General features: G+C 42.7%; 1 protein-coding gene across 1 annotated transcript; it reads left to right on the forward strand.

Moving 5' to 3' along the window:
- The first annotated feature begins 531 nt into the window (after window positions 1-531).
- LOC125466375 (translational activator of cytochrome c oxidase 1-like) lies at window positions 532-12,373 on the forward strand. The gene is made up of 6 exons (XM_048560798.2): window positions 532-587; window positions 2,879-3,206; window positions 4,001-4,107; window positions 8,871-9,001; window positions 10,245-10,422; window positions 11,400-12,373. Exons 2-6 carry the CDS (start codon window positions 2,900-2,902, stop codon window positions 11,607-11,609), a joined length of 933 nt encoding a protein of 310 aa, XP_048416755.1. The 5' UTR covers window positions 532-587; window positions 2,879-2,899; the 3' UTR covers window positions 11,610-12,373.
- Window positions 12,374-21,680: the final 9,307 nt, after the last annotated feature.

Consider the following 21,680-nt stretch of genomic DNA (forward strand, 5'->3'; position numbering starts at 1 on the left):
CAGTGGTCATTGAGAGAGGGGATTACTGTCAGAGAGTGATCACAGTGACCAGTGAGAGAGGGGATCACGTCAGAACGGGCTCAGAGTGAGGGAGGGGATTACAGTCAGAGGGGGATCATAGTGATCAGTGAGAGAAAGGGATAACAGTCAGAGGAGGTCATAATGATCAGTGAGAGATGCAGGTCATAGTCAGAGGGGGGATCACAGTGACCAGCAAGAGACTGGATTACAGTCAGTGGGAGATCACATTCAGGGGGAGATCACAGTCAGAGGGGATCACAGTGATCAGTGAGTGAGAGAGATCACAGTCGGAGGGGATCACAGTGATCAGTGAGTGAGAGAGATCACAGTCGGAGGGGATCACAGTGATCAGTGAGTGAGAGAGATCACAGTCGGAAGGGATCACAGTGATCAGTGAGTGAGAGAGATCACAGTCGGAAGGGATCACAGTGCTCACCGAATAATCACTGGCAGAGCCATCCAGCTGGGCGGTACTGCGCACGCGCTGTTTCCGGCCGGTACTGCGCGAATGCGCACGCGTGCCGTCCAGGACCCGAGCGGCCTGCAGGTTGGCCGAAAAAGAGAGGGTGAGGGCCTGAGAGGGGAGGGTGGTGAGACCGGAGGGTATCATAGCCTCTGCGGATACAGCAGGTCCCCACAAACCGTGTAATATCTGTCTAGATTACCCATTGGAGGAAGGGAGGGGGATGGCCAACCATTTGTAGTGTTTAAGAGGAGTGTACTTACCATATCATAAGATTCCAACGGTATGGAAACAGGCCATTCGGCCCGACAAGTCCATACTGCCCTCCGAAGAGCATCCCACCCAAACCCATTCCTCTATATTTCCCATGTCTCCCCCACCTAACCTAAACGTCCCTGGGCACTATGGGGCAATTTAGCATGACCAATCCACCTAGCCTGCACATCTTTGTACTGTGGGAGGAAACCAGAGCACGTGGAGGAAACCCCCACACACGTGGGGAGAATGTGCAAACTCCACACCGACAGTCGCCCGAGGCTGGAATTGAACCTGGGCCCCAAGCGCTGTGAGACCGCAATGCTAACCACCGTGCCAGAATTTCTTACATTCTTCCCTTTTTTCATCTTTCCAGGATGCCATTTGTCCAGTTTTATCACAATTTGATTGCCAACAAACAGGGACACTGCCTGGAATGCACCTATGTGATTTGCAGAGCTGAACCATGCTCCTTTATAGGCCACTTTTAACTGTCAGAGAACACCTAATGTGAGGATGGCTGGTTTGAATGACACTTGATTTTCTTCATTGAGTGGATTCTTACTCAGGACCTCCTCCTCCTTTCACTAGCACCATCAGTCTCACTGCCAACCCCTTCGTATTGCCCACAGTACCCTACCACAGTTGAAGTGTTCCTCATTTCATCTGGTTGGGTACTGTGCTTCGAGGTGAACTATTGGTCAAGGCACCAGGGAGAACACCCAGTGTTCTGAAATAGGGCTGCTGCGGCCTCAGTTTAGCACCTCAACTGATAAACAACAGCTCTGATACTGCAGCAACAGAAACTTGATTTATATTGTGTCCTTCTGTAGTTAAAGTCCAAAGATACTTCACAGAAGTGTTGTCCAATAAAATTTGAATTGTACAGTATTAGGAGTTATTAGGGTGGGGGCTGAAGGGTTTGGTTAAAAATATATTTCAATTGAGTATCATAAAAAAAATGTGGAGAGATAGGTTTAGTTTCAAAGTTGCAGATGGATTCAAATGATTTGCGGCCTTGCCAATGGTGGAATGTTTAAAATCTGGGATGTTAAAAAGGCACCCCACAGCAACAATGACACTGAGTTGCATAGCAGATACTAAGCCAGGTGGCTAAATGTATGGTCAAAGAGGTAGGCCTTAAGGAAAGGAGAGGCAGGAGGGAGCAGATATGTGTGTGGAGTGGTATTTCAGAATTTGTGGCCAAAACAAATTTGAAAATGTTTATTGATGGTTGAGCATTTACAATTGTTAATGTACAGATTTCTGGAATTGGTTGAGTGCAGATATCCTGGAGGGTTGTGGGACTGAGAGAGATTGGAGATAATGAGGGATTTAAAATCAAGGGTGAGAATTCAGAAAGTACCGCACAAAATGAGTTGAGATGATCAAAACAGTCTGGGATACAAATATCCTCACATACCCACTGTAGCCTGTGTGCACTTTGCGTCATCCATCACCCATCTATGCCAAAATTTTTCTGCTGCTGTCCACTTTGCTACAATCACTGATTTGTGATAACACCAGTTGAAGGTCTATAAAAATGCCGAGATGCCTTCTTAGAAGAACAATTGAAAACAAGAATATTATGTTAAACTTAGTTGGATCATAGAGAAGTGTGCAGAGTCCTAGTCTTCAGAAAGCATGTGGAGGGGCCGTTGAAGGTGCAAAACAAAATTACAAGGCAGATGCCATAATGTGGGCTACACCTAACAGGAAAGACAAAAGAGACCGAAAAGGAGGATAAGTCACGCGAAGTTAAGGAATTTAAATTAATTAAAGATATGATTGGGTAGGTGCAGATAAAATATTTCCACTTGTAGGGAGTCCAAAAAAAAAGCCTGGAGGGTAACATAGGATTTTTTTTAATTAGATATATTAACTTTGTTCAAAAATTGGTGAGAATGTGGAAATCACTGGCAAGGTGTGGCTCAGGTGCTTAGTATCAATGCACATGAAGGAAGATACATTGATGGGGTTAGGTGAGGAAGGTGGAAGAGTCTTGTTTTAGAGCAGAAATATCAACAGTTGGGTTGAGTGACCTGCATGAGAGCAATAAATTGTACATATTTATGGTTTTTTCGGGATAGTAAGCATTTTACTGTGTTCAGTATAGCAGTTTCACCTTCACTTTTACAGGTGATTGACAGGACCTCAGCTATGGCTACAGTTGCTGCATTTCAAAGTGTTTGCTCATGGAACAGAAGATGTCTCCTATTCTCACTGCGGTGGTCAGCCAAGTTGCTGCCAAAGCCCAGAGTTTTATTATCAGTGCCTACTCCCACGTCCAACCAGGCAAGTGGCCAGTATTGTTCCTTTTCACAACGTGCTGAGATCCACACGTCTGCAGCTAATTCCGCAGGGCACAACAAATGGTCAAAGGTGAAGCACGTCAAAGGGCCAAAGGATGCTGAGAGGAGTCGGATGTTTGCTAAGTTGTCGATAATGCTTCGCTTTGCAGTGAGAGGTAATATGGACAAAATAACCACAGCCCATGTTTGTTTCTATTCCAGTTGCATTTGTTTATTAGTTTTCTTTTCCCTGCCTGTTGGTGGCTGAAGTACAATTGATGCGGTGACTTATTTGCAGTTGTAAGCTCATTGAGAAGAGTGACATCACTGGAAAGTCTGTCAAAGGTGACCGGTGCTTTACTACAATGTAGAGAGATCTGGATTATCCAAATACCACCCCAACCCCACATTCATCCCACACAACCTTGTCATTAGATCGTCAGCATTCTTGCTACAAATATTAAACTTGTGGAGTTCAATTTTAAAACCTTGTATTCAGTGGCCCAGGTGTATTTGTGCAATGCCATTCATGTGAACGGATAATTGAAGCAAAGTGGTCCAATGTGAGGAAAGCATGCCAGAACAAGAGAGCTACAGGGGTAAGATTGGAAACTTGGTTGAAGAAATGTCCTTAAAGTTGAAAAGCGAGAGAGCTGTGGGAACTTAGGACTGGAATTCCAAGGACTAAGCTGACGAAAGGCTGTTGATTTGTGGTAGAGAATAATGCATAAAGGATTGGAATCAGATAGAAGTGATACACGGCTGGTTGAAATGGCAGGAGTAGATTAAAGCTAATGTTTGATCTCAAATATTTCTTAAAAATTAAAAGTATGTTGAAAACCATCTGATTCTAAGATATTTTACTCAGTTGAACATGTGCTATTGACTCAAGATAATGAACTGCTATCATCACAATTGCTGTATTGAAGACCCTGTTTACAGATCAGCTTTGCTGTGATTTTCTTTGCAGAAGGAGGCTCAAACCCTGAGTTTAACACACAGCTGGCCAATGTCATTGAGCAGTGTCGAGCCAAGAACATGCCCAAAACATCCATTGAAGCTGCTATCAAAGGGGCAGTAAGTATGATACAGCCATCTCATTGTAAATGGAATTGCAGTGTCAGGATGTTTCAATAAACTTCAGTATTGTACTCAATCTGTCATGTCAGGGAAATGAGTGATACTGGTTCACATTAACTGTCCAATGTTGCAATCAAAATAGTGGGTGGCAGGGCATTTCACCCCAAAAACTGCACAACGTCCAAGTTAATTCCATCATGGAAACTACCAACCAAAGAAGGCCATCTCCCTAAACAGAATGGACATGATCTCTGAGCAGTTGCACTTCCAGTCATGTTGCGTCTCATTTCCTTTTGCTGCTGAATCTTCCATCAGTAATTGTGGAGCTGAAGCAGTCCAAGTTGTGTTCTGTCTCACAGCTAGAATACAATGTAGCTTTAAGGGCGGTGATCGTTGCACATTCGTGATATCATAGCATGTGACCAGATGGTGTTTTTAAAAAAACTCATTCTCTACCTGATTGAGTTTTGTCTTCTTCCAGCATACCATACTGGAGGATACATGCTGCAGTTTACATCCTAATTGCTTAGCTTGAGCCCAGACACTCAACTGCCTATGGTTGTTATGTGTGTCTGTTTATGTGTATGTGTGTACAGATACCAGGAGCGTAACAAAAATTAATAGATTTCTTCAGTACTATGTACCCACATCTTATTTTTGTGTTGTGGGAGCTAACATAAATATCACATTTTGATAGTTGGATGAAAATGTAGCTGGGTGGGTTACTAAGTTTGCAGGTCGGTGGAGTTGTGAGCAGTATAGAAGATTGTCACAGGATACAGTGAGATATGACAGATGGAGTTTAATCCGGGTAAATGTGAGATGCTGTGCTTTGGGAGATCAAATGTTAAGGAAAAGAATACAGTTAATGGCAGGACCCTGAATTGTATTGATGTACAGAGGGATCCTGGGTTCAAGTCCATAGCTCCCTGAAAATGGCCGCAAAAGTAGAGGAGTTGGTAAAGAAGGGGTATGGCATGCTTGCCTTTCTTGGTTAGAGAGTTCAGTACAAGCGTCAGGTTGTCATGTTCAGCTTTATAAAACTTTGGTTAGACGGGGCTTAAAGTATTGTGTTCAGTTCTGGTTGCCACTTTACAGGAAAGATGTGGAGGCTTTGGAGAAGGTGCAGAAGATGCTATCTGGAGTAGAGGGTATGAGCTATAAGGAAAAGCTAGAAAAACTCAGGTTGTTTCCTCTGGAGCGATGGAGGCTGAGGGGAGACTTGCTAGAGGTCTGTAAAATGATGAGATGCATAGATAGGGTTAATAGTCAGAGGTCATGCATCTAAGGTGAGAGGGGGAAAGTTCAAAGGAGATGTGAGGGGCAAGTGTTTTAGACAGAGTGTGACAGGAATCTGGAGTGCACTGCCACGTGTAGTGTTGAAGGCAGATAAGATGAGGGTGGGGATGCTGAGAAGGGGGTCTACCTTTCAGGAATTCCATGTACAGAATCTGCAGCAGATGATGGGGTGTGCATCTGCCATTGAGAGGCTACAAGGGATGGTGGGGGAAAGAGAGGCTGAGAGGATTAGAGCAAAAAGAAGGGATTGCAAATAAGTGTAAAGTGAAGAGAGCCAAAGACTGCAGCAGGATTTAGGAGGGATGAGCAACATATTTGAGGTAAAAATATTGACCGAGATACCAGGTAAAAGTCCTTGCTTCTTTTTTGACAAGGTAGGGATAACACTATGGCTGTATTTAGGGAAGATATTTCTGGGAATATGCCCAGGGAAGTTATTTGGGTGGAACTGAGAAATGAGAAAGGGCTGATCACCTTATTTGGGTCAATAAGTATGAAGCTAGAAAAGCACGTCAGGTTAGACAGTATCCGAGGAGCAGGAAAGTTAACATTTTGGGCCAAAACCCTTCGTCAGGACTGGGGAGCGGGAGGGCAACCCAGATGTAAATAGAGGGAGGAGGTGGGGCTGGAGAAGGGTAGGTGGGTTGGTGATAGGTGGATGCAGGTAGGGGGTTATCGTGATTGGTCGGTGGGAAGGGTGGAGCGGATAGGTGAATAGGAAGATGGACAGGTTCGGTCAGGTCACTGGGGAGGGGCTAGACACGGAATAAGGCTGGGGGTGGGAAGGATTTTGAAGCTGGTGAAGTCAATATTGAGGCCAATTGGCTGTAAGCTCCCAAGATGAAATATCAGGTGTTGTTTCTTCAGTTTACGTTTGGTCTCATTCTGACAGTGAGGGAGGGCAAGGATGGATGTGTTGTCAGGGAAGTGGGATCGGGAGTTAAAATGGATGGCAACAGGAAGGTCGAGTTGGTTCATGTGTACAGAGTGCAGATGCTCTGCGAACCAGTCCTTGATTCTGCATTTGATTTCCCTGATGTAGGGGAGACCACATCGGAAGTAATGGATACAATAGATCAGGTTGGATGAATCTCTGCCAGATTGGGAAGATTTGTTTGGGGTCTTCGGAGGTGAGAGGGGAGGTGTAGGGACAGGTGTTGCACCTTTGGGAAGGTGTCGTACATCTTGCGTTTGCAGGAAAAGGAAGTGGGTGTGTGGAGAAGTGCAGAGCTGATGAGGGAGTCGCGGAATGAACTGAGCCTGTGGAAAGTGGACAGGGGTGGGGAAGGAAACATCTTTTTGCTGGTGGAGTCTGATTGTAGGCAGTGGAAAATATTGGAGAATGATGCATTGAATGATGTCAGGTGATATGTGAGGACTAACGGGACTCCATCCTTATTGTTGTTGGGTGGAGGGGGTTTGAGGGCAGATGTGTGGGAAATGGAGGAGATGTAGTTGAGGGCATCCTTACTTACAGAGGAGGGAAACTACAGCCCCTAAAGTAGGAAGATACCTGGAATGACCTGGAATAGAATGCCTCATCCTGGGAGCAGATGCAGTGAAGGGGGAGGAAATGAGAGTATGGGATAGCATTTTTGCAGGAGGGTGGGTGAAAGGAGCTTTCGTTGAGGTACTTGTGGGAGTCCGTGGGTTTGAAATGGATGTTGGTGTACTGTCTCCAAATCACCTTATTGTGATTGTACTATAGACCCCCAGTAGTCAGTGGGAAATTGTGAAATAAATTTGTAAGGATATCTTGGTTATCTGTGAGAATAATAGGGTAATCATGTTAGGGGATTTTAACTTTCCAACCATAGACTGGAACTATCATCGTGTTAAGGGCTTAGATGGAGAAGAATTTGTTAAGCGTGTACAAGAAAATTTTCCGTGCGTGTCTGTCCAAATACCTCTTAGACTTTGCTCTCAAATCTGTTTCTATCACCTTCCCTGCCAGTGCTTCCAGGCACCTGCCACCCTCTGCGTAAAAAGAACATACCTCGCACATGTCCTTTAAACTGTCTTTCATTCATCTTAGACCTATGTCCCTAGTATCTGACATTTCTGCCCTAGGAAAAATATTGACTATCCAGCCTATCCATGCCTCTCATAATTTCATATACTTCTATCAGGTTGCCCCTAAGTCTCTGACGCTGTAGTGAAAGTTATCTAAGTTTGTCCAACTTCTCCTTATAGTTAATACATCCCAATCTAGACAACATCCTGGTGAGCCTCTTTTGCACCCCTCACCCCCGCATACTCCCTGTAGTGTGGTGACCAGAACTGCACATACTATTCCAAACGTGGCTCGACTAAAGTCTTATAAGGCTGAAACATGACTTGCCAACTGCTTCCTTTTATATTTTTCAAGAGTCTTGCCTGATTTCCGTTTCCCAACCCTACATATTCACCATTTTTTTTTTAAATTAAATTTTCAACATCTTTTGTCATTCAGGGTTCTTGAATTTTGCCATCCTTATACTTCATCCTTACAGGAACATACTGGTCATGAACTCTGATCAGCTGGTCTTTTAAAAAACTCCCAAATATTTCAAACAGACACCCCAATCTAATTTCTCCTGCCTAGTAAGGTAGTAATTAGTGTCACAAAGTTGGGTTGAGTACTTGTGGATTGGAAGGCAGGTGTTAGAATTTGGTGTTTGTAAAATATGGATGTTTGTAAAAATGATAGGGGGGAGATGGCAATGCATGGTCCCTTTAAAAGATAATGTACTTTTCTGTGACTGTGGGAGGAAACTAGAGCACCTGGAGGAAACCCACGCAGAAATGAGGAGAATATGCATACTCCACATAGAGCAGTCACCTCAGGCTGGAATTGATGACAGATGCCTGGTATTATGAGGGAGCAGTGCTAACCACCTTCTCTGTAGGGTAGGAAAGTTCAAAACTAGAAAGTATATTTTTAAGGTGAGAGAAGAAGGATTTAAAAGGGACCTGAAGGGCCACATAGAATGGTTCCTGTGTGGAATGAACTGCCAGAGGAAGTGATAGATGCAGGTATAGTTACAACATTTAAAATATATTTGGCCAGGTACATAAACAGGAAATGTTTAGAATGATATGGGCCAAACAGAGACAAATGGGACTAGTTCAGTTTGGGAAGCTAAATGAGTTGGTTTGAAGGGTCTGTTTCCATGCTGTATATCTCCTCAACTCTTTTTACATTCCCCTCCATCACACCTGAAACATCTAAACCGTGGAGCATTGAACTGCCAGTCCTGAACTTCTCTCAACCAAGAATTTGCAGGCTGTAAGCTCATCTGCCTTATCTCCTTGCATTAAAATAAATACACTTCAGACTGCGGATCCAGCTGAGTTCATTAACCTGGCGTTCCCTATTCTTCCTATTAGACTCACATGGTGCACTGTACGCTACTTTTTGTTGTTCACGTTTCAGATGTGGTATTACTTTTCATTAACACCACATGTTGCTGGTTTTCCAGAAGTCCAAGGCTTCAATCTATTCATTGTATGAAGGGAGAGGCCCAGGAGGATCATCTCTGCTGATTGAAGTTCTAACAGACAACAACAGCCGGTCACATCAAGAGATAAAAAACATCCTGAATAAAAATGGGTAAGAATGGTCTGAGGGACTATCTTCAAGGAATTGGATCATGGACTCCAATCAGGACCTCATTCTGCCCCCCAAATCAACATCAGTCAGGTGAAGAAACAATCTTTTTGGGGGTGGAGGACATGTTAAATACCATCATTCACCTCTGGACTCCATGCTTAGAATATAAAACAAACAGGATGAGGGATAATAAAATGTGAGGCTGGATGAACACAGCAGGCCAAGCAGCATCTCAGGAGCACAAAAGCTGACGTTTCGGGCCTAGACCCTTCATCAGAGAGGGGGATGGGGGGAGGGAACTGGAATAAATAGGGAGAGAGGGGGAGGCGGACCGAAGATGGAGAGTAAAGAAGATAGGTGGAGAGGGTGTAGGTGGGGAGGTAGGGAGGGGATAGGTCAGTCCAGGGAAGACGGACAGGTCAAGGAGGTGGGATGAGGTTAGTAGGTAGCTGGGGGTGCGGCTTGGGGTGGGAGGTAGGGAGGGGATAGGTCTTTACTCTCTATCTTCGGTCCGTCTCCCCCTCTCTCCCTATTTATTCCAGTTCCCTCCCCCCATCCCCCTCTCTGATGAAGGGTCTAGGCCCGAAACGTCAGCTTTTGTGCTCCTGAGATGCTGCTTGGCCTGCTGTGTTCATCCAGCCTCACATTTTATTATCTTGGAATCTCCAGCATCTGCAGTTCCCATTATCTCTCAATTTCAAAATGAAGGGTCTCCCCATTGAGATTGAAATGAGGAATATCTTCTGAGGTTTGCAAATCTTTGAAATTCTCTTCTTGAGAAAGCATTGGAGGCTGGACCACTAAATATATTCAAGGCTGAGTGAAACAGATTTTCCATCTAGAAGGTAGTCAGGTTATGAGGGACAGACAGAAAACTGAAGCTAAGGACATGATTTGATCGGCAATAATCTTACTGTGTGGAGGATTAAGCTTGAGGGATCGAATGATTTGCTTCTCCTATTTCTTTTGTTCCTATGTTCTCACGCTGCATGCCCCATCCTGCTTAAATCTGCCACTTAAGTATATGATATATAGCCAAAATCTGATCATTATTAAATCCCAAATTTCTGAGCAGTTACTTTGCCCACTCATCATTAGTGTGGGGCCGGTAGGTGCTGATAGCTTACCAAGATATGTATGTCTCTTATCAATTAAGTGATGGAACATATGGGTTAATGGAAGAAAGTTAGGGATGAGTTTCATCTGTTGGTGTGTACAAATTTTTGTGTGTTGACCTCATTAGGGGCTCTCTCTGTGAGGGTGCTCGCCACTGCTTTGAGAGGAAAGGTGTGGTGACAGTGAATGGACTGGACAACCATGGTCAGCAGATTGAGTTGGAACATGCTCTGGAACTGGCAATTGAAGCAGGGGCTGAGGATGTTAAACAGGCTGAGGATGAAGAAGACAAGGTGATCCTGAAGGTGAATGCAGCCTTTTATAAATTATAATTTAAGAAGAATGGTATTGTGTAATTTGGGTACTGAGAGTCATACCCTTCTGTGGCATTGTGGAAATGATGACGGACATATACCATCCATGACATGTATATCTCTCTGGCCAACAAACATGCCCAGCATTGACAACATGGGATTAGATACAGATGAAGCCTCCTCTACATTGTCCCCATTAAACACTTGCAGGATAAATTCAGCATAGCATAGGTAGAGAGTTTTGTTTCTCTGATGCTTTCCCTCAGCTGCAGCTACCGAAGAAGAAATAAGGCTGCATCAGATTGATTATTTTTGTGCTTCTAGCAGCAGGACTCTTTGCTGTCTTTGAATGAAGTTAAGAATTTTGTGCCGGGGAGTACAGTTAATGACTGTTTAGGGGTTTGCCTCCAATACTGGATGGCATCTCTCTATATTAATTTCATATAAAAATGCAAATCGCTTCCCATCTGCGGTAAATGCTACTGCTCCTGTACTGTAGTGACTGAGGCTTTGAAGGAAAACAAAGCAGTCTACTGGTTCAGAACAAAGTCGCAAAAACAGCATGAGGTAAATGATCATATCATTGCTTTTAATGGTTGACAGATAAACATAAGGAAAACTCATTTGCTTGTTGAGGTGAATGAAATAGAAACTGGGCCTCGGTTTTATGTCTCTTTCAAAGGTCAGGGCTTTATGATGGGCAGAGAATATTTGATCACACGTATCTGGGCTGGATTTGAGCAAAAGCTTCAAGGGCCTAAATTGATAGCAACCCACTTTCTAGCCACCACTGATAATGATCCCATCACTTAGCATGGACTGGAGACTGACCCTGTCATCTGTACGATCTCATACAGTATGATGGATTTGTCCCATCACATCATTCTTACACCATGCAGTTGTTACAGCTATAAACTGTTATGGGGAGGTCTTTGTAATATCTTGTTTTTTTTATTGTTGTTTTCCAGTTTGTTTCTGACATACCGTCTCTACGAGATGTAAGACAGAGGTTGAATGCACTGGGATTGCTGACTGTTACTGCTGCGCCTGAGTTTATTGCCACAACCACCGTCCAGCTAACAGACACAGATTTGGAGGCAGCATTTTGCTTGATTGGACTGATTGATGAATATCAGGACGTTTTTAAAGTCTATGATAATATTGAGTCAAAAAGTTGACTGACAGCAAGAGAGAGAATTCTGTACTTTATTGGCTGCTGCATCAATGATTGGGAAGCACAGCTGAACATTGTGTTGAGATTGATTGAGAACCATTTCAAAGATACTGATGGTGATTTCTTCTCTGTGTTGACAAAAACAGCTGTGTACACCCCTCCTCTGAGTAAAGGATGTGATTACTTGACAGTGCTTGCCAATCATGGAATCCCTATTATGGAAGCAGGCCATTCAGCCCATTGAGTCCACACTGATCCTCTGAAGAGCTTTTCACCCAGACCCATGCCCCCTACCCTATCACTGTAAGTCTGCTTTTCCCATGGATAATCCAACTAGTCTGCACACCCCTGGATACTACAGGACAATTCAGCATGACCAGTCAACCTAATCTGTACATCTTTGGACTGTGGGAGGAAACCACAGCACCCAAAGCAAACCCGTGCAGACACAGGAGAATATGCAAACTCCAACAGATGTTCACCAAAGGGTGAAATCAAACACAGGTTCCTGTAGCTGTGCGGCGGCAGTGCTGAGTCACCACGCCTCCCTGTGAGAGAAATAAAGTGGGACAGCTTTTGCAACTTGTGCCTTCAGGAAAGTTGGAGGAAGTAAGCCTGAATAATAGCAAAATTTGCAGTAATTTATTCTTAAATTTAAGTCCTGTAATTTTGTTTTGTAGTTTGCACCAATGATAATGTGTATGCCAGTGCTCGGAGAGATAGAAAGCGCTCTCTATCATGTACTCAATAAATAAGTAGGGCCAGTCATTTTCAGTAAGTATGTCAAATTAATGGTATTTTCTGATCCTGCTTCATTGTCACTGTCCCCAGTGATGCAGACGTTCATTGGGTTGCAGCTCCACAGGCCACGGCCCTCACCATTATTTTTGTACAGCTTCATAGACGTGTTGGTGACCTGTTACATGGGACATCACAATCTAGTCCAGTTCTTGGTTTCCAGCAGGGACAGTGAACAGTAGGAGGAGTCAGTGGGCTATGATATGGATTCAAAATCCTGTTGTTACTTAACCCGTGGACATTGAACAGTGATCAGGAGCAAAATCCGTGACTGATCTTGCCCTTTCTCCATTAGCTTGGGACAATTATGAAAGTTAGAGATTACATTTAGAGAGTGCCTGAAACAGTCAAATGCACTTTACATGGGATTTTCTTTTGAAGCATAGTCTTTGTTGTAATGTGGACAAATGGCGATTTGTACCCAGCAATGAGATAATAAACATAATGTTTTGAGAGATGATAACAGTGAGGGATATTTGGGCTATGACATCTGGAGATCTCGTCATGTCTAGAACCTTCAATACTCACCTGAATAGAGAGTCTTGCTTTAATGTCCCATTCAAAAGTTCAGTAATGCATTCATGTCCCTGTCTAGACTGTGTTCGAGTGGTGCTTGAATCTGCATTCTTCTGATGGAAGGATGAGAGTGCTGCTAGCTAAGCAAAAACTGACAGTTACATGTTGCTGGTCACCTTAGTCATTTCCAGGCTAGTGTGGGTGGATGTAGATCAACCAAGCTTGTGTTGCTGAAACACTCTGCTGTGTGTTCGTCACTTGAGGATGGGCTTGGACCTGACTCTGATATCCTCTGCGGTAACTTACCATGCAGCCTTCACTGTGTCAAATTAATTTACTTCATTATGTTCGAGCCATTATTTAGTGGGTAGCACCATCACCATCATAGAGGATCAATCAATTCCCCCTCCAGAGCTCTGAACACATACCTAGACTTGCAATTCAGAGTAAGGGGGCTACGCTGTCGGAGATGCCGAGTTTCAAGTAAAATTGTATTTTGTTACTTTCAAAAAGTCACCTGTCAGAGGCCTTGCCTTAAATATGTCTGGACTCCATTCTCTGTCACTCCCGGCATTCATAAAGTTTCTTTGAGAAACATCTGACAAGTTAACAAAAAGCTACCCTCACAACTGGACTGACCTGTCCTCACCCTAATCATAGGTATGCCATTTAAAAGTTAAGAATGCTAGTCAACACATTAAGATTGGCATCTGTACTTCTGGATTCGGGGAGGGAACATTCAGCCAAAGATCCAGCAAGCTGTCTGAAGCTGTGAATGTGAATAAGATTGAACTTGGTTCTTCAGTTCCTTTGCATGCTAACTCTCACTATAAAGATGATGCATTGCACCAGTGAGTGGCCACTATACATGAGCAGTATCCAGCTTTCAGCATTGGCTACGGGACTATAGTGGGTTCAGGAACAACACAACATTACTGATCATTTGCCTGAAAATCCCTTCAGCTGTTTTGTGCGAACTGAAAATGAGGATTTAACTGTCATTTTTTATCTCTGATATGCTGCTTCCTATCAAATGTTATAAGGAACTTTTGCTCATTGTGATCTGTATATTTTACAATAATGTGTTTCTGGGCATAAAATAAGATTTTGTTCAAACTTATGTATTGCATCATACTGAGAGGATGAGAGGGCTATGTTATGCAGTCTCCAAATAAGTCTTATGTTTTACATGTAAAAGTTTATTTGAGAAACATCTGACAAGTTAACAAAAAGCTACCCTCACAACTGGACTGACCTGTCCTCACCCTAATCATAGGTATGCCATTTAAAAGTTAAGAATGCTAGTCAACACATTAAGATTGGCGTCTGTATGTTTTACATGTAAAACATAAACCATGCTCAGCTGCTCCTCAAATAACTGAGACCTAACATTGTCCAAGGATGACTTGGCCTTCTCTCTCTAACAGGTCTAATGAAGACAAGAAAATTGAAACTCAGTTAGATTTCAGAAACAAGAATGTGAAAGCAAAATAATTACTGCAAAAGAAGAAAAATACTTGCATTTGTACAGTGCCTTTCCCATCTTCAGGATGTCCCAGTTTGCTTTGAAACCAATGATTTTTGAAGTATTCACTGTTGCGGGAAATGCAGCAGCCGGTGTGCACGCACATCTTTTATGGCAAGCTGAAAGTCATGTGAAGAAAGCTCAATGAGTACTTAAAGTGTAGAATACACAACATTTAAAATTTATAACATTATTTATATATGTTACAACTTTATAACATTTGAGGGGGGTGATATATCGTTGTGATGTCGCTGACCTAATAGTCCGGAGGCCCATGTCACTGCTGGAATTTGGTTCCACAAATAAATCTGAAATTTAAAAAAAAACTTGCTCAGTAATATCCTCCAAGAAAGGAAATTTCCTGTTTTACCTGGTCCAGCCAACGAGGGACTGCAAACCTACAGAAATGTGATTGACTCTTAAATGCACAAGCAAGCCATTCAGCTGCATCAAACCACCACAAAGGCTAAAAGGAATAGAACAATAATGATCAATAGAAAACCCCATCCCTTACTAATAGTTCTTGTCTGATTAATCTAATAGAGTTTTTTGAAAAGGTGACTAAATATATTGGTGAGGGAAGTGCAATTGATATTGTTTACATGGACTTCAGTATAGCCTTTGACAAGGTCCAAGATGGAAGGCTGGTCCAAAAGTAAGATACAATGGGATCCAAGGCTAGTTAGGATCCAAGACTGGTTGGAAAATTGGCTTGCAAATTAGGGGTAAAGAGTGATGTTGAAGGGTTGATTTTGTGATTGGAAGTCTGCGACCAGCACTGACCATGGGTCAGTGCTTGGACTCTTGCTGTTTGTTATGTAAGTTAATGATTTGGATGTGAACGTAGAAGGTACAATTAGTAAGTTTACAGATGACACAAACATTGGTGATGTTGTTGATACTGAGAAAGATAATCTCAGGCTACGGTCAGATATTGTAAATTGGGCAGAGCAATGGCAGCTGGAATTTAGTTTGATAAGTATGAGGCGATGCATTTTGGGAGGTCTAATAAGGGAAGGATATATATAATGAATCCCTATGGTCCCAAGAGAGCACTGAGGAACAAACAGACATTGGCGTACAAGTCCATAGATCCCCAAAACTGTGAGCGCGGGTAGACAGGATGGTGAAGAAGGCATACAGGCTGCTTGCCTTCATCAACCAGGATGTGGAATACAGGAGCAAAGACTTGTTACAACTATATAAAAAATTGTTAGGTCACCAATAGTATGCTGTGCGCTGTTCTGGTCATCACAAAATTGGACATAACTGCACTGGAGATGCTGCAGAGGAGATTCACCAGGATGTTATCTGGGATGAAGAGTCTCAGTTATGACGAGAGACTGGATAGACTGGATTTGTTTTCTTGGAGCAGAGGAGTCTGAGGAGGTATCTGATTGAGGTAAACAAAATTATGAGTGGGAGAGTAGCTCATGAGAATAGTTTCCTCTTGGCAGATATGTCTAAGACCAGAGGGCACAAGTTTAAGCTGAGGAGTTAGTGGTTTAGAGGATATTTGAGAAAAATTGTTTTTATGCAGAGGATGGTAGAAATCTGGAACATGCTACATGAGAGAGTAGGTGCTTTTGCAACATCTAAGAAACATTTGGATGAGTACTTAAAATGTCTGACTATAGTAGGCTATAGACCAAGTGCAGGTAAATGGAATTAATGTAGTCTGGTGTTTGTTGGTGGGCAAAGACCATTACTGCATGACTCCCTGTAACTTTAACAACTGGGGCTTGTGACCTGCTAAGCCACACACCATACTGACTTGGCACTATATCATTGTTCCTTCATTGTTGCTGGGTCAAGCTCATGGAACTCTCTAAGAGTGCTTTCAGCTAATGGACAGGATGCAAAGAGTTGGAATAGATGACTAATTTTCAAGATGGCACTCTGTGAGTAGTGGAGTTTGGTAAAAATTAGTGCTGGACTCTCAGCTACTTAAACCTATGCTAATGAATTAGATGAAGAAACAAAGAATTCTAGGTTTGCTGGCAATACAAAGTAAAATAGAAATATAAGCTCTGAGGAGGATATGGTCATGAAAGCGATGTTTACAGGCAAAGTGGCAGATGGAGTATAATGTGCGTAAGGACCAGGTTATTCACTTTGATGGTACAAAGACGGAAATAGGATACTTTTTCAAATATGTGGAACCTGTAAATATTGATATTCAGAGGGACTTGGGCATATGCATACAATGATCAGAATGTTAACATGCAGGTAAAGCAAGCAAACAGAATGGTAAAAGAAATATTGGCATTTATACCAAGGAATACCACAGGAATAAATACATCTTGCTACAATTATACACAGCATTGGTCACACTACATTTGGAATACTGAAGTTTTAGTCTCCATGTTTAAGGAAGGATATGCTTGCATTGAAGATAGAACAGTGAAGGTTCATTAGACTGGTCCTTTGAATATGTAAGCTGTCCTATGATGTGAGGCTGAGAGAATTGGACTCTCTGGGATTTAGAAGAAATATCGCATTTAGAAGAAACATCTCATTGAAACATCCACGATTAGTAAGGGACTTGATGGATAGACATAGTTTCTTCAGGGCAGGGAATCTAAAACACAAGAGCAATCTTCTCAAAGTAAGGGAAAATCATTGACGACTGCAATGAACAAAGATCAGTTCATTCAAAGGATTATGAATGTTTGGAAGTCTGTACCCCAGAGCAATGTGGATGTTCCTTTGTTTATTATATTTAAAATTGGGATAGATGGATTTTTAACATCTCAGGGAAACAATGGATACGGAGAGCAGGTGGAAACATGGTGTTGATGCCCAAATGCAATCATGAATTGGTGGAGCGTGTTCGATGAGGCTGTGATCACTCCTATTATTTCCGCAAGGATCATTCCTTGGTCACCTACAAGTTGCCCCTCAATGACATCATCTGAAATCACAGTGTAACTGTCCTAATTTTCAACTCTGTCCTTCTAGAAATAAAGGCAATGGCTTTTTTGCTTTTCTTTGTATAGTTTTGTTCATGTATGGCAAACATTGGTGTATTTGTTCCACTTAGATTCACACCTTTCAAATAATGAATGATGAGAAATTCTAATCTGTGGGAAAGTTCTCCCAATTTGCCATAAACCATGGAATTGTAAGGAAGAGTTTACAGGGTTGGCAGGTCTCGATATGCTGTTACCTTTGGTGTCTATTTTGATCAGTCCAGTTTTATTCCTTTTTGACTTTTCTGTAACAATTTGGTGAAACTGAGTACCATGCTCTGCCGTTTCAGAATCAGTCACTTAATGGAGGGATTGGCCACATCTATCCCGTATGGCAGATTTCCTCCTCTAAAGAGTATGTTTGAATTAGGTGGGTTCTTACAAAAATTGTCAAGGCTTTTTATTCAAAACATTAAATTTAGCATCCAAAGGTTGCATAGGACAAGGTAGAGTGGGGTGGGGGGTGGGGGTGGTGGTTATAACATTATAAAGGTAAATATTTTACTGAGTACAGATCATTCAGAAACTATAAAGTCAGGAATATAGTGAATACATGGAAGAGGTGGGATTAGAAGAAGTAACAGAGTCAAAGGGCAAATGATGTTGGAACCTGCAAGATTTTCAGAACTTGTGTTTCTTAACGCCTGAAGAGAAAAATTTTCTCTTTAAGGTGTTGGATGAGATGAGTGAAATGGAACTGCGGACAGGGACAGTTTTGAGATAACAGTAAACTGATAGAGAGTCAAGAGTGTGCCTACGGTGCTGAGTGGCATTGAACATGGATCTCAGGATGTGGCAGGAGTAGCTGTCTCAGGAGCATTATAGGTTTTGAAGATAGGTGTAATCCTGGGTGGATTCAAAACATGAAGGATGGAACTTCAGTTGGAATATACGTGGGCTAAGATGAAGCCAGCGGCAGTCACTGAAGAAGGATTAATAGTCCAGTGCTGTTACTGCTACACCCTCATCTGATTCCTGTTTTATTATTTATTCCCAAGCCATCAATTTTTTGCCTTAAGTCTTTCCTGTAATATCCTGCCTTTTTCTGCTTACAATAAGGCCACTTATAGTTCTTCTGGATCACTCACCCTACCATCTTACTACTTCAAAACTTTTGCTATCATCCTTTCTGCCAGGACGTGGGTCTCATCCCAGTTCAGATACAATATGTTTGATTGGTGCATCTTCTTTCTGTCCTAGAATTGCTGACGTGGTGCATGAAAAAGTGCCTCTCTTTCCCACACCAGCCAGTTAGCCTCATATTAATTCCCCTGATACATTTGCTCCATCACCAGTCTGAGAGTCTCACAATAATCCATGTGGCCCTTTCTTATTGACTTGTCTTAAATCCCCATGATCCAGCTCCCTATCTCTCACACCTCTCCTTTCCTGATGCTGGGTCTTCTGTGACCATGTTCTGGGCAAAACTGCCCAGAAACTCTGCCACATTCCTTATGTCAAAGTCATCTGATGCCAGAAGCCCACATCTGTGCGGGTTAGAACTGTTCTAATCTCCAAGTGCTATCTCATCTGGTGCATATTCCCTGTTCGGTGCCATCCATCTACATGCTCCCCACTGGGCAGGCACTCCACCGCCAAGCCTCAACCAACACAGGGAGATGCTGTATTGAGACAGCTTCGCTTGTTCTGGAGAACCATACATTGTAGAAACTACAACTGTCTGCTTTTATTGTGGATAATAGTGGATCGTAACCAAGCTTTGAAGTGCTACCATCACTGGCTGAACAGAAATCACCGTGCTAGAATTGCTCCTGGCTTGTTCCCAACAACCAAACTGAATTGACTGGCCACACCGAACCCAAGAGCAGTGGGTCTTCTACAGTCCTGGGTGATGGTTATTGGTTCCTGATGTATCTCCATGAACCAGGATCTACCTGCCACATCAGGTTATGAATAATGAATAAAAGTGAAGTTGGAAAAGCAGAGCAAGTCAGGCAGCATCCTGTCTGAGCTGCTGTGCCTTTCCAGATTCACATCTATTGACTCTGGCTTCCAGTATCTGCAGTCCCTAATGTTTCTAGGTTATGCACAGTGATAGACAATGACAGAACTAACAAGAAGATATAAAAAACCGAAAGAACTATGGATGCTGTAAATCAGGAACAAAAACCAAGTTGCTGGAAAAGCTCTGGCAGCATCTGTGAAGGAAAAAACACAGAGTTAGCATCTCTGATCCGGTGACCCTGATTTCTGAGACATTGAGAGCTGCGTTCTGAGGAAGGGTCACTGGACCAGAAACATTAACTCTGTTTTTTCCTTCACGGGTGCTACTGAGCTTTTCCAGCAACTTTGTTTACTTAACAAGAAGAGATGCTAGGGAAGGTGATATGATAGCAACATTTAAGAGAGATTTAGCCACAGGAACATGCAGGGAATTGAGGGAAATTGATCATGTACAATCAGGTGGGATTTGAATAGCATCATGGTCAGCATGGACATTGTGAGCCAAAGGGCCTGTTCCTCTGCTGTTCTATGTTCTAAAACAAAGTTCCAAAAACCTTCTAAGCTATGATTGAGGCCTGCAAGTGAGAGCAAAAGACAGGTTGAAGAATTTGCTATCATCAGCCACCAGTGCTGAGTGGACAATTCATCTCGCCTTTCTCTGAGATCCCCAATATTATAAATACCAGTTGTCAGCCAATTTAATTCACTTCACGTGAAATCAAGAAACATTTTAATTGACTGGATGCAGCAAAGATTATTGGATCTTACAACAACCTGACTGTAGTAATAAAGAGTCATGTTCCAGATTTGTGAAGACTGGTCAAGCTGTTCCAAAACAGGTACAATACTGGCACTATCTGACAAGGAAGAAAATTGTCCAGTAATTTCTGTCTGCAAAAAACAATGTAAATTGAATCTTGCAATTATTATTCCATCAATCTTCTCTTGGTCATCCACAAACTGATTGAAATTGATTGTTTCTGTAAGTACTTATCCAACGCTAACCTGTTAATAAATGTTGAGTTTTGGTTGTTTGTCCCACCTCGTTACAGATTTGTGTGAAACATAAGGAAAAAAAGTTTCAATTTCAGAAGTGAGGTGAGGTGAGTGAAATTGTCAGTAAAATTAAAATCAGTTGGAACTAGAAAAATCTTTCCACTGCTTGGAGTCATTACTAGCACAAAGGAAGGTGATTGTGCTTGTTGGCCATTTATCCTCAGCCCAAGGAAAGTGCTGTAGAATTTCTATGAGGTAGTGTTCTAACCCCAGCGTCTTCATCGACAGTCATCTCTCCCCAAAAATCAGAAGTGGGCTGTTTTGCACTGTTGAACACCTTAGATACTAAAACATTCTGTGTTTTCATTCAGGTTTGGATGATAGGTGACAGCTAACGTTTATGTCACTTGTATGACTGGCAATGACCATTTCCAACAGAGATTTTCCCATTGCCATTGCCCAGAAATCTGACTGGACTAGCCTTATAGATTCAATGAATATAAGTGTCGCGAATCGTGCAGTCGGTTCTCCTCTACTCCTCAGAACCAGTCCACCATATGAACATAAGACATAGGAGCGGAAGTAAGGCCATTCAGCCCATCGAGTCCACTCCGCTATTTAATCATGGCTGATGGGCATTTCAACTCCACTTCCCTGCACTCTCCCCGTACCTCTTGATTCCTTGTGAGCTCAAGAATTTATCAACGTCTGCCGTGAAGAATTCAATGTCCTGGCCTCCACTGTGCTCCGTGGTAATGAATTCCACAGGCCCACCACTCTCTGGCTGAAGAAATGTCTCATTTCCATTTTAAATTTACCCCATCTAATTTTAAGGCTGTGCCCACGGGTCCTAGTCTCCCTGCCTAACGGAAACAACTTCCTAAATTCCACCCCTTCTAAACCATACATTATCTTGTACGTTTCTATTAGATCTCCCCTCAACCTTCTAAACGCTAATGAGTACAATCCCAGGATCCTCAGCCGTTCATTGTACATTAAACCTACCATTACAGAGATCATCCATGTGAACCATCTACAAGTTAGGAACATAATGGAGAAAGGTTGAGAGAGGGAGCTGACTTGATAGATTGAGACGGTCAAGGCCTGGATGGGCATGTGTGGGGAGGGTGGTGTAACGGTGGGGGTCCCAGTTTGAATAACCACCATCTGACCCAGAATGACCTCTGGGGAATCTCACTCACGGTTTGCTCTCCACAAACTTCCGGAGTGGGTTAGGGCGGGAATTTGGACATTGTATCATGACCATCCACCAACTGTGGGTGTGAGGGTGATGGGGGAGGGC

Source organism: Stegostoma tigrinum, chromosome 31, assembly GCF_030684315.1.
Source record: "Stegostoma tigrinum isolate sSteTig4 chromosome 31, sSteTig4.hap1, whole genome shotgun sequence".
NCBI classification, from domain to species: domain Eukaryota; kingdom Metazoa; phylum Chordata; class Chondrichthyes; order Orectolobiformes; family Stegostomatidae; genus Stegostoma; species Stegostoma tigrinum.